Source organism: Scyliorhinus torazame, chromosome 11 (genome assembly GCF_047496885.1).
Source record: "Scyliorhinus torazame isolate Kashiwa2021f chromosome 11, sScyTor2.1, whole genome shotgun sequence".
NCBI classification, from domain to species: Eukaryota; Metazoa; Chordata; class Chondrichthyes; order Carcharhiniformes; family Scyliorhinidae; genus Scyliorhinus; species Scyliorhinus torazame.
This window is the reverse complement of record NC_092717.1, coordinates 101,977,781-101,991,965: the sequence shown is the minus strand read 5'-3', so window position 1 is coordinate 101,991,965 and position 14,185 is coordinate 101,977,781. Positions and strand designations below refer to the sequence as shown.

Here is a 14,185-nt window from a genome sequence, read left to right as displayed (position 1 = left end):
TGAGGTTTCACCGCTACAATGACAGAGAGATGGTTCTAAGATGGGCGAAGAAAACTCGGAGCTGCAGGTGGGAGAACGCGGTGATCCGCGCGTACCAGGATTGGAGTGCGGAGGTGGCGAGAAGGAGGGCAGGTTTCAACCGGGCCAAGGCGGTGCTCCACAAAAAGGTTAAATTTGGAATGTTGCAGCCGGCGAGACTGTGGGTCACACACCAAGGGAAGCACCACTACTTTGAGACGGCAGAAGAGGCGTGGACATTCATTGTGGACGAGAAGCTGGAATAGTCTGGCGAGAGAAAAAGCTTCTGTAATAAAGTGGTGGGATGATTATGTGGGCCGAGGAAGGGGAAGGGGGGGGGGGGATTTTTCAATTTTGTAACTTTTCTCTTTTCCCCTCGTGGTGGTGGTGGTGGTGGGGGGGGGGGGGGGGGGGGGAGAGAGTATGGGGAACTGTGGGCGCCAGTGGGAAGGAAAGGGGAAGGAGAAGGGAACTGCGCCATCAGGGGCGGGGCCGAGTGGGAAACGCGGGCTTTGCTCCCGCGCTATGGTAATTGTGGCTTGAACGGGGACGCAGGAAGGAGGGGGTCTCGCACAATGAGGGGCTGAGGACAAACGGGGGAAGCCGAGGTCAGCCAGACTTTGCTGACTTCTGGGAGCAACATGGGGGGTGCAACTACGCTAGAAAGGGATCTAGCAGGGGGGGGGGGGTAGTTAACTGGGCTTCTGCTGCCAAGGGGAAGGGGGAGCTGTTATGGGGCGGGGTGGTCGGGACGGGAGAGCACCGTCGGTGGGATATACCGGTACGTGGGAACCGGGTGAGGAGCTGGGTTAGAAAAGGGGATGGCTAGTCGACATGGGGGGGGTAAAGAGCCCCCCAACCCGGCTGATCACGTGGAACGTGAGAGGGCTGAATGGGCCGATTAAAAGGGCACGGGTACTCGCACACCTAAAGAACTTAAAGGCAGATGTGGTCATGTTGCAGGAGACGCACTTGAAACTGGCAGATCAGGTCAGACTACGTAAAGGATGGGTGGGGCAGGTGTTCCATTCGGGCTTAGATGCGAAGAATAGGGGGGTGGCTATCTTAGTGGGGAAACGGGTACAGTTTGAGGCAAAGACCATAGTGGCGGACAGTGGGGGTAGATATGTGATGGTGAGTGGCAGATTGCAAGGGGAGGCGGTGGTTCTGGTGAACGTATACGCCCCGAACTGGGATGATGTAAACTTCATGAAGCGCATGCTGGGGCGTATCCCGGACCTAGAGGCGGGAAAGCTGGTAATGGGGGGAGACTTCAACACGGTGCTTGATCCCGGGCTGGACCGGTCTAGGTCTAAGACCAGGAGGAGGCCGGCAGCGGCCAAGGTGCTTAAGGACTTCATGGAGCAGATGGGAGGAGTAGACCCCTGGAGATTTATTAGGCCTAGGAGTAAGGAGTTTTCATTTTTCTCCCATGTTCACAAGGTGTATTCACGGATAGACTTTTTTGTCCTGGGAAGGGCACTGATTCCGAAGGTGACAGGGACGGAGTACATGGCCATAGCCATTTCGGACCACGCTCCACAATGGGTAGATCTAGAGATAAGAGAGGAAAAGGAGCAGCACCCACTCTGGAGATTGGATATGGGGTTGTTGGCGGATGAGGGGGTATGTCTAAGGGTGAGGGGGTGTATCAAAAGGTAACTGGAGCTTAATGATAACGGAGAGGTCCAGGTGGGAGTGGTCTGGGAGGCGCTGAAGGCGGTGGTCAGAGGGGAACTGATATCCATAAGGGCCCATAAAGGGAAGCAAGAGAGCAAAGAAAGGGAGCGACTGTTGAGAGAACTTCTGAGGGTAGACAGGCAATATGCAGAGGCTCCGGAGGAGGCACTGTACAGGGAAAGACAAAGGCTACATATGGAATTTGACCTGCTGACCACGGGCAAGGCAGAAGCACAGTGGAGGAGGGCACAGGGAGTACAATATGAGTATGGAGAGAAGGCGAGCCGGTTATTGGCCCAACAACTGAGGAAGAGGGGAGCGGCGAGGGAGATAGGTGGGGTGAGGGATGAGGAAGGTGAGATGGAACGGGGAGCGGAGAGAGTGAATGGGGTGTTTAAGGCATTCTACGAGAGGCTGTATTAGGCTCAGCCCCCGGAAGGGAAGGAGGGAATGATGCATTTCCTAGATCGGCTGGAATTCCCGAAGGTGGAGGAGCAGGAGAGGGCGGGACTGGGAGCACGGATTGAGGTGGAGGAGGTGGTAAAGGGGATTGGGAGCATGCAGGCGGGGAAGGCCCCGGGACCGGATGGGTTCCCGGTGGAATATTATAGGAAATACATGGACCTACTGGCCCCGCTTTTGACGAGAACCTTTAATGAGGCCAGGGAAAGGGGGAAGTTGCCCCCGACTATGTCGGAGGCGACGATATCGTTACTCTTAAAGAAGGAAAAAGACCCGCTGCAGTGCGGGTCTTACAGGCCTATTTCCCTCCTGAACGTGGATGCTAAGCTCCTGGCCAAGGGGATGGCGACAAGGATAGAGGATTGTGTCCCGGGGGTGGTCCACGAGGATCAAACTGGGTTCGTTAAGGGGAGACAGCTGAACACAAATATACGGAGGCTGCTAGGGGTGATGATGATGCCCCCGCCGGAGGGGGAGGCGGAGATAGTGGTGGCGATGGACGCTGAGAAAGCATTTGACAGAGTGGAGTGGGACTACTTATGGGAAGTGTTGAGGAGATTTGGTTTTGGAGAGGGGTTTATTGGATGGGTACAGCTGCTAGATAGGGCCCCGGTGGCAAGTGTGATCACGAACAGGCAGAGGTCCGACTACTTCCATCTTTATAGAGGGACAAGACAGGGGTGTCCCCTGTCCCCGTTACTGTTTGCATTGGCAATTGAGCCGCTGGCCATAGCACTGAGGGGCTCTAGGAAGTGGAGGGGAGTACTCAGGGGAGGAGAAGAACACCGGGTATCATTATATGCAGATGATCTATTGCTGTATGTTGCGGACCCAGTGGAGGGGATGCCTGAGATAATGCGGACACTCAGGGAGTTTGGGGAATTTTCGGGGTACAAATTGAATATGGGGAAGAGTGAGTTGTTTGTGGTGCATCCGGGGGAGCAGAGCAGGGGAATAGATGATTTACCGCTGAGGAGGGTAATAAGAGATTTCCGGTACTTAGGGATCCAGATAGCCAGGAGCTGGGGAACCCTACATAGGCTTAATTTAACACGATTGGTGGAACAGATGGAGAAGGATTTTAAGAGATGGGACATGGTGTCCCTGTCACTGGTGGGTAGGGTGCAGGCGGTCAAAATGGTAGTCCTCCCGAGATTTATTTTTGTGTTCCAGTGCCTCCCGGTGATGGTTACAAGGGCTTTTTTCAAAAAAATTGAGAAGAGTGTTATGAGCTTTGTGTGGGCTGGGAAGACCCCGAGAGTGAGGAGGGTTTTTTTGCAGCGTAGCAGGGATAGGGGGGGACTGGCACTGCCAAGCTTAAGTGATTATTATTGGGCTGCCAATATCTCAATGGTGTGTAAGTGGATGGGAGAAGGGGAGGGAGCGGCATGGAAGAGACTGGAAATGGCGTCCTGTAAAGGAACCAGCCTACAAGCATTGGCGACGGCGCCGTTGCCGTTCTCCCCGAAGAAATACACCACAAGTCCAGTGGTGGTGGCAACGCTGAAAATTTGGGGGCAGTGGAGACGGCATAAGGGAATGGCGGGTGCCTCGGTGCGGTCCGCGATAAGGAATAATCATAGGTTTGTCCCGGGGAGAATAGATGGGGGATTTAGAACATGGCAGAGAGCAGGGATTGTGCAACTGAGGGATCTGTTCCTAGACGGGACGTTTGCGAGTCTGGGAGCGCTGACGGAAAAATACGGGTTGCCCCAGGGGAATGCATTTCGGTATATGCAATTGAGGGCTTTTGCGAGGCAACAGGTGAGGGAATTTCCGCAGCTCCCGACGCAGGAGATTCAGGATAGAATGATTTCGGGGACATGGGTGGGGGATGGTAGGGTGTCAGATATATACAGGGAAATGAGAGACGAGGGGGAGATCATGGTGGATGAGCTGAAGGGAAAATGGGAAGAAGAGCTGGGGGAAGAGATTGAAGAGGGGTTGTGGGCAGATGCCCTACGTAGGGTGAACTCTTCATCCTCGTGCGCCAGGCTTAGCCTGATACAATTCAAGGTTTTGCACAGGGCGCATATGACCGGAGCAAGGCTCAGTAAATTTTTCGGGGTAGAGGATAGGTGTGGGAGATGTGCGAGAAGCCCAGCAAACCACACCCACATGTTTTGGTCATGCTCGGCACTGCATGGGTTCTGGGTGGGGGTGGCAAATGTGCTTTCGAAGGTGGTGTGGGTCCGGGTCAAGCCAAACTGGGGGTTGGCTATATTCGGGGTTGCAGAAGAGCCGGGAGTGCAGGAGGCGAGAGAGGCTGATGTTTTGGCCTTTGCGTCCCTAGTAGCCTGGCGAAGGATATTGCTACTGTGGAAGGAAGCTAAACCCCCGGGCGTGGAGGCCTGGATAAACGACATGGCAGGGTTTATAAAACTGGAACGGATAAAGTTCGCACTAAGAGGTTCGGCTCAAGGGTTCACCAGGCGGTGGCAACCGTTCATTGACTATCTCGCAGAACGAAAAAGGAACTGGGAAAGTAGCAGCAGCAACCCAGGGGGTGGGGGGAGGGGAGGGCTCGGGTGGGTCCTCAGGGGTGTTTTTGTATGGATATTTTTACTTGGATATGTATATTGGCTTGTTTGACTTTATTATTTGGGAGAGTTAATATTTTGTTATGGCAGTTGCCATTTAGTTTATATATTATTTATTTATTTGTTCAAAAACGGTCACTATTATTTATATTGTTTTATTGTTGTAAAAAGGGAAAACATTTTGTACTGTTTTGTTTGGCCAAAAAAAAATTTGAATAAAATATATTTTTTTAAAAAAAACTTGTTCTGTATATAGTTCTCCGCCACCCCCGCCGGACTCAATTTTAATAGGGGGTGAATGTGGTAATCACCACTATTATATCTATTAGGAGATGTGTGGTAAGGCTCTGTACTACAGGAACGGGGGTAGTCCCTGCCTGTTGGCTCTGCCCAGTAGGCAGAGTATAAATATGTGTGCTCCCCATACAGCAGCCATTTCGCCAGCTGCTGTAGGAGACCACACATCTCAGTGTAATGAAGCCTCAGTTATATTCAACTCTCGTCTTTGTGCAATTGATCATGCATCACTCTGTTTCACTCTCTGCAAATGATGCCAGACTTGCTGAATTTTTCCAGAAATTTATGTTTTTATTTCAGTTTTAATAGGGGGTGAATGTGGTAATCACCACTATTATATCTATTAGGAGATGTGTGCATCTGCAGTATCTTGTTTTAAAATTAAGTTTCAGATTTGGTTGGGATGTAAAGAACGGGCTGACAGATATAGAGATCCAAAAAATATGAAAGTTGAAGATGACACAGCAGAATTATATTAAAAATATATTTTAAAAACACTTTTCTCTATGGTTCAGAAGACAGGTGAATCTTTCACTAAAGAAATATAAGATGGGGTATACGGCAGAGGTCTTTACAATAATGAAAGGAAAGGAATAGATTCTGTTCAGGTGGTTTATATTACTTGAGTCAGGTGACGGGAAGAGGAGCGACATCAATACAAAAACGCAGATTTAGGTTAGACTCTGCAAATACTTCTTTTTGCAGTTGTGGGGGGGGGGGGGGGGAACAGAACGTACTATGTGTTTGAATTCTTACAGGTCTTCAAAAAGGTATCTGTGCAAGGGTGGCAAAACTTTTTCCATCATTATTTTGCCTTTTCCATAGGATTTCATGATGAGAGTTTACATGAAGGTACATGTAGGCTCCATTGTGTCTGAATGGGACAAGTTGGATCACTCATATTTTCTTATCAATCTTTCATGTGATCATATGTAAAAGCTGAAAGGGCTCTTTAAAACAGACCATGTTTTCACAATACAGTGTCTGATTAATTAATTAATAAGTAATAATTAATTATCTTTATTGTAACAAGTCGGCTTACATGATCACTACAATGAAGTTACTGTGAAAAGCCCCGAGTCGCCACTTTCCGTGGCCTGTTCAGCTACACTGCGGGAGAATTCAGAATGTCCAATTCACCTAACAGCATGTCTTTCGGGGCTTGTGGGAGGAAACCGGAGCGCCGGGAGGAAACCCACGCAGACACAGGTAGAGTGTGCAGACTCCACACAGACAGTGACCCAAGCTGGGAATCAAACGTGGCGCTGTGAAGCAACTGTGCTAACTACTGTGCTACCGTACTGCCCCAAATAATTATGGCTGTAGAATTTATTTTTAACAAATCTAATGATAAATCTATTCTAAATTAATAAATTAAATTCTATAAACAAAGAAACATGTGCACTGATATTTCTACATACCTGCATTACAAACTCCCTGCGGCGTGGCAGACCTTTTTCAGATAACAGAAGATATTCTGGTTCTTTCTCCTTCTTTGCCTGTTGTATCTGGGCCAATCGACTGATGGGGTTCATACCTTGTCCATATTCTGGACCCGTCTGTAACAGAAACACCTCATAAATGGAAGATACACAATTAAGTGTACATTCGTTGGTGGAGAAAATAATTATATGCATAATTCATTTCAAGAGTGGCTTAGGCAAGTCTCCTAATGCTTTTAATTGAAAATTGAAAATCTGTGTCAGAACTTGTTTGATTTCTGGGGCGAAATTCTCCCCAAACGGCGTGATGTCCGCCGACTGGCACCCAAACGGCGCCAATCAGACGGGCATCGCGCCGCCCCAAAGGTGCGGAATGCCCCGCATCTTTGGGGGCCGAGCCCCAACATTGAGGGGCTAGGCCGACGCCGGAGGAATTTCCGCCCTGCCAGCTGGCGGAAACGGCCTTTGTTGCCCCGCCAGCTGGCGCGGAAATGATATGTCGGGGCGGCGCATGCGCGGGAGCGTCCGCGGCCGCTGACAGTTTCCCGCGCATGCGCAGTGGGGAGAGTCTCTTCCGCCTCCGCCATGGTGGAGACCGTTGCGGAGGTGGAAGGGAAAGAGTGCCCCCACGGCACAGGCCCGCCCGTGGATCGGTGGGCCCCGATCACGGGCCAGGCCACCGTGGGGGCACCCCCTGGGGTCAGATCGCCCCGCGCCCCCCCCCCCCCCCAGGACCCCGGAGCCAGCCCACGCCGCCTTGTCCCGCCGGTAAATAGGTACTCTAATTTACGCCGGCGGGACAGGCAATTTATCGGCGGGACTTCGGCCCATCCGGGCCGGAGAATCCAGCGGGGGGACCCGCCAACCGGCGCGGCCCGATTCCCGCCCCTGCCGAATATCCGGTACCGGAGACTTCGGCAACCGGCGGGGGCAGGATTCACAGCGGCCAACGGCCATTCTCCGACCCGCTGGGGGGTCGGAGAATGACGCCCCTGGTCTGTACTGGGCTAGCTAATTTCAGACGGGGTTTCACGTTGGCTGATAACATTGACCCTACAATTGATGGGTTAGGGAGAATAATGTTAATAATTACTATTTATTCTTGCTTAGTATCCCATGATTCCAACTTCAGCTTAAAAAGACACAGCTCTGGGCAGGAAAATATTAAGTTCAAGATCAGACTTTTCAAAGCGACGGGTTGCCTTTAAAGGTGAGATAGGCCAGGTACAGCTAATGTTTCAAAGAGGGGGAAAGGTAGGACAACCAAAAGCCGGAGCAGTCTGGACTAATGAGTTAGAAAGGCAAATCTTTCACGCCCTCCCGCAGCGTGTTCTTTGGTAGCCCGCTGTTGGAAAGCAGCGGGATCTTCTAGTTCCACTGCTGTCAATGGTATTTCCCATTGAATACACTCCCACCACCGTGGGTTCGCTGTCGGTGGGACTGGAAGATCCTGCTGGTGAGGACAGCTGGAAAATCCCCCCAGAGAGTAACCTGAAGCAGAAAAAGCATGTATATGGCAGATTAGTAACACTTGAAAGAACCCTGGCTGATTATAAAAAATTCAGAGGAGAATGAAAAAGAAAATAAGAGAGACAAAAAGAGTTATGAGATTACATCAAAGGAAATCCAAAAGCACATTAATAGTGAAAAGGTAGTTAAGGGCCCTTTCTGTTGATTCCTTTAGTTGCTATTTATTTTATTTTGGCTTTATCGTTTTTAGTCCATGGATTGTTAATGGAGACATAACTTTAAGTTGAGCACAGGAAGTAAGGAACGCAAAGTTTCAAAATAGTACACTGTGTTACAAAGTTTTGTATTTTGGGCAAAAGAACCCAGGCTTTATGGCACCAAGAGATTGGAGGGGTTAGTTTTGGTTGGTTGGCTGGTAGCCAATTGGTTGGCCAGGGACAGTATTCTGCCTGGCAACCGACAGCGATTGGTCAGGTGGGTTTTTTCTCAGAGAACTCAAGAGAAGCCACTGGACCCTCAAGGTGGAAGCAACTCTCTCTCTCTCCCTCTGCCTACTGTCTGAAGGCAGAATCTTCTAGACCCTGAAAGACGAAGTTGTCTCTCACGCTCTATCGAATGATGACTGCCTGCTAGTTCTGTGCGTTTACAGTGAAAACCATTACAAGCTGAAAGAAAAGATAACATCTATCTGAAAGCCTATACTGAAGAAGAAACTAACTGGAAGACGTCCATCTGACATAAAGGCTCTTATCCTTTTACTTTCATCATTATCTTACATCCATCTTTCCCCTCTGTGTGTTTTTTGTCTGTGTGTGTGCCTGTGTACAGAGTGCGGAGAGTAAAAAGTGTGTGTGTGAGGGGGAGAGGGGGTTAGAGATTAGATCTGGAGGTTAGCCAGTTGTATTTGTTGCCTATTTAATTGTATTTATTGTTAATAATAAAAAGTTAATTGTGTTTACATTTACAAACCTGGTGACTGTAGTTATTGGGTAGCCAAAGACCTCGGGTATTTTAAAATAAAAGTTAATTTCAACTGTGTTGCATCTCCAGGTAAAGTGGGGCTGGAATTGACTACACTCTGGCCCAGGGTGTTGTAACAGTAGTCAAAAGAGTGATTAGGCCAATTATGGACCAAAATGAAGATCTACACATGGAGACAGCAGGCATGGCTGAAATACATTGGGCAGGATTCTCCCAAAATGAGACGAAGTGTAGACACTGTCGTGAAAGCTGTGGAGTTTCACGATGGCGTCATCGGGCCCCAGGTGGAGCGATTCAACGGCCCACAAGGGGCTAGCGCGGGCGCATTGTGAAACACCCGAGGGACCGCCGCTTATTTGGCGGTTCCATCATTGACGCGACACCGCGGCTGAACTTAATAATTCTCCCCCCCCCACACACAGCGTTGCAGGCAAGATTACCGACAGGAGAGCAGCGCCGCGATTTTGGGACAGCGAACGCAAGAGCCTTCTGGACACCGTGGAGGAGAGGAGGCTGGTGTTGTACCACAGGCCGGGACAGAGGACAGCAGGCGCCATCATTCGCCGTGCATGGGCAGAGGTGTCAGGCGCCGTCAGCACCATCAGCGAGTCTGCCCGGAATGCAGACCTGCGCAGGAAGAAGCTACACAACCTCCTCAGGTCAGCCAGGGTGAGTACCCAGCACTGTGGCACCAAGCATCCTACCCCCCACACACGTCACCCACCTCTCCCCGGGGGATGGTTCCCCCCCCCACCCTGATCCACAAGGCTGCACCCACCCATGCCAGCCGCAATGGCCGGGTGCCCTACGCAGCAATGCCATCAGAGACCCGATCCCAGGGTTGCATGTGTCGGACAGTCTAACACTGTTGCTGTTTGTGTTTACCCCCCTCCCTCCTCCCGAGAAGAAGTCCATGTAAAACCGCCGATAGCAGGTGAAGACTAGAGGGGGACCAGAAGACCTACGCCCCTCACCGTACCCGAGCAGAGGGCACTAGACATTGTCAGCGGCCCGGAGGATAGGGAGGTCGCCGATGCGGAGGCGCGCCACCAATTGAGACCCCTGCCTGGTTGCGGCTCCTCATGACACGTGTGCCCACACCCAAACACCACTCACCCCACACCCCAAGCCCCCTCACACCAACCCCCCTCACTCCACACACCAACCCCCCTCGCTCCACACACCAACCCCCCTCGCTCCACACATCAACCCCCCTCGCTCCACACATCAACCCCCCTCGCTCCACACATCAACCCCCCTCGCTCCACACACCAACCCCCCTCGCTCCACACACCAACCCACCTCGCTCCACACACCAACCCCCCTCGCTCCACACACCAACCCCCCTCGCTCCACACACCAACCCCCCTCGCTCCACACACCAACCCCCCTCGCTCCTCACACCAACCCCCCTCGCTCCACACACCAACCCCCCTCACTCCACACACCAACCCCCCTCCCTCCACACACCAACCCCCCTCGCTCCTCACACCAACCCCCCTCACTCCACACACCAACCCCCATACGCCACACACCAACCCCCCTCACTCCACACACCAACCCCCCTCACTCCACACACCAACACCCCTCACTCCACACACTAACCCCCCTCACTCCACACACCAACCCCCCTCACTCCACACACCAACCCCCCTCACTCCACACCCCAACCCCTCACTCCACACCCAAACACCACTCACCCCATACCCCAACCCCCTCGCTCCACACCCCAACCTCCATACGCCACACACCAACCCCCCTTACCCCAACCCCCTCACTCCACACACCAACCCCCCTCACCCCAGCCCCCTCACTCCACACACCAACCCCCTCACTCCACACACCAACCCCCTCACTCCACACACCAACCCCCCTCACTCCACACACCAACCCCCCTCACTCCACACACCAACCCCCCTCACCCCAACCCCCATACGCCACACACCAACCCCCCTTACCCCAACCCCCTCACTCCACACATCAATCCCCCTCACCCCAGCCCCCCTCACTCCACACACCAACCCCCCTCACTCCACACACCAACCGCCCTCACCCCAACCCCCCTCACTCCACACTCCAACCCCCCTCACTCCACACACCAACCCCCCTCACTACACACACCAACCCCCCTCACTCCACACACCAACACCCCTCACTCCACACACCAACCCCCCTCACCCCAACCCCCCTCACTCCACACCCCAACCCCCCTCACTCCACACCCCAACCCCCCTCACTCCACACACCAACCCCCTCACTCCACACACCACCCCCCTCACCCCAACCCCCCTTACTCCACATACCAACCCCCCTCACTCCACACACCAACCCCCCTCACTCCACACACCAACCCCCCTCACTCCACACACCAACCCCCCTCACTCCACACACCAACCCCCTCACTCCACACACCAGCCCCCCTCACCCCAACCCCCCTCACTCCACACACCAACCCCCCTCACTCCACACACCAACCCCCTCGCTCCACACACCAACTCCCCTCGCTCCACACACCAACTCCCCTCGCTCCACACACCAACCCCCCTCACTCCACACACAAACCCCCATAAGCCACACCAACCCCCTCACCTCACACACCAACCCCCCTCACTCCACACACCAACCCCCATACGCCACAAACCAACCCCCCTCACCCCAACCCCCCTCACTCCACACACCAACCCCCCTCGCTCCACAGAGCAACCCCCCTCACTCCACACACCAACCCCCCTCGCTCCACACACCAACCCCCCTCGCTCCACACAGCAACCCCCCTCACCCCAACCCCACTCACTCCACACAACAACCCCCCTCACTCCACACCTCAACCCCCCTCACCCCAACCCCCCTCACCCACACACCAACCCCCCTCACTCCACACACAAACCCCGTCACTCCACACACCAACCCCCCTCACTCCACACACAAACCCCGTCACTCCACACACCAACCCTCTCATTCCACACCCCAACCCCCTCGCTCCACACCCCAACCCCCATACGCCACACACCAACCCCCCTCACCCCAACCCCCATACGCCACACACCAACCCCCCTTACCCCAACCCCCTCACTCCACACACAAACCCCCCTCACCCCAACCCCCCTCACTCCACACACCAACCCCCTCACTCCACACACCAACCCCCCTCACTCCACACACCAACGCCCCTCACTCCACACACCAACCCCCCTCACTCCACACACCAACCCACTCACTCCACACACCAACCCCCTCACTCCACACACCAACCCCCCTTACCCCAACCCCCTCACTCCACACACCAACCCCCCTCACCCCAACCCCCCTCACTCCACACACCAACCCCCCTCACTCCACACACCAACCCCCCTCACCCCAACCCCCCTCACTCCACACACCAACCCCCCTCACCCCAACCCCCTCGCTCCACACACCAGCCCCCCTCACTCCACACACAAACCTCCTCACTCCACACACCAACCCCCCTCACTCCACAGACCAGCCCCCTCACTCCACACACCAACCCCCCTCACCCCACACACCAAGCCCCCTCACCCCAACCCCCTCGCTCCACACACCAACCCCCCCACTCCTCACACCAACACCCCTCACCCCACACACCAACCCCCCTCACCACACACACCAACCACCCTCACCTCACACACCAACCCCCCTCACTCCACACACCAACCCCCCTCACTCCACACACCAACCCCCTCACTCTACACACCAACCCCCCTCACTCCACACACCAACCCCCCTCACTCCACACACCAACCCCCTCACTCCACACACCAACCCCCTCACTCCACACACCAACCCCCCTCACTCCACACACCAACCCCCCTCACTCCACACACCAACCCCCCTCACTCCACACACCAACCCCCCTCACTCCACACACCAACCCCCCTCACTCCACACACCAACCCCCCTCACTCCACACACCAACCCCTCTCACTCCACACACCAACCCCCCTCACTCCACACACCAACCCCCCTCTCTCCACACACCAACCCCCCTCACCCCACACACCAACCCCCCTCACCCACACACCAACGGCCCTCACCACCTCATGCCTCACCCCTGTCCGTCTGTCTAGCCATACATGCTGTATTGTGTCCCCAAGGAACCAAAGCACCGACGGGGAGAACAGCCGGTACACCAGCCCTCTGCCTGAAACGAGCCAGGAGACCACGACCCTGGGGACAGAGACACAGGGGACAAACGCGCAGGGGGCAAACACATGGGGGACCACGATCCAGGAGACCCCGGACTTAGGGTCGGATGAGGACATTGACTTTCCGGCACTGCTATCTCCAACACCATCCCCCATCTCAGAGACTATCACCTTGGTTGGGAAATTTATTGAGGAGGCTTCTGGGACAGTGACTGGTGTGCAATACACAGTCGGACATGGGTCAGAGTATGCAAGGCCTGGGGCATTCTGCGCAGGCGGGTGCCGAGGCCCAGGACAGGACTGCCCACTCACAACCATGTGCCAGAGCGAGCTGGAGATCGCAGTGGCGGTCCTCAGCATGGCTGAGTCACAGCAGGCCATGGCTGAGAGTAGGGGCGGCATTGCCCAGGTGCTGGTCAGCGTCGCACAGACCCAGAGGGAGATGGCCCACTCCCTGTGCTCCATGGCCACTAACGTTCAGACCCTGGTCGATACCAGAGCGGGCATCCAGGATTGGCAGCGTCAGGTGTCGGGGGTGCCTCGGGGGATGGTTCCGCTCGCATCCCCGTCCTATGGAGAACCCCGGGGGCCATCCGGCACCCCGAGGGAGGAGAGGTGATGGGGCCCGTGCTGGTGACTCCTGTAGGGGAGGTGCCGGAACACCGCAGCACCTCGGACTCCCCCACCCCGTCCCTGGTGCATCTGGTGGGCAGCGGGCAGAACAGGGTGGCACAGACTGTATATACCTCTTCACAATAAACACCTGTGAAACCCGTTGAAACCTGCCTCTGTGCTCTGTCTGATGGGTGTGGGGATGGGGCGGATAGTGCTGGCCACTGGGAGTGGGGGAGTGGTGGATGGGCGGGACCTAACCCCCCCCCCCCCCCAAACATCATCCACACCCACTCCCCAGCTATTTGACAGGACCGTGTGATGGACTGGCCAGCTTGCACGCAGGGATCACCCAGGTGGAAGGTGCTACTGTGGGCATGAGTCAGACATTGTCAAATGATGTGGAGCACGGAGTTCATCGCAGAGCGGGCTGTCATCATCCTCCATCCCATGGACCAGACCCACTGTCACTGTCAATCCAGTGCCCCCAGCTCAGTGTGCCACAGGTATATATAACGGA

The 14,185-nt window shown here is 54.5% G+C and overlaps 1 protein-coding gene across 7 annotated transcripts in view; it reads right to left on the bottom strand.

The window, feature by feature from the left end:
• Nucleotides 1-14,185, bottom strand: part of stau2 (staufen double-stranded RNA binding protein 2) — a 622,240-nt gene that overhangs the window by 318,014 nt on the left and 290,041 nt on the right. For all 7 annotated transcript variants that reach the window (XM_072467549.1, XM_072467553.1, XM_072467552.1 and 4 more), the window contains one exon: nt 6,419-6,556. In XM_072467549.1, coding sequence (XP_072323650.1) covers nt 6,419-6,556 — 138 coding nt within the window. The remainder of the gene's footprint in view (nt 1-6,418; nt 6,557-14,185) is intronic.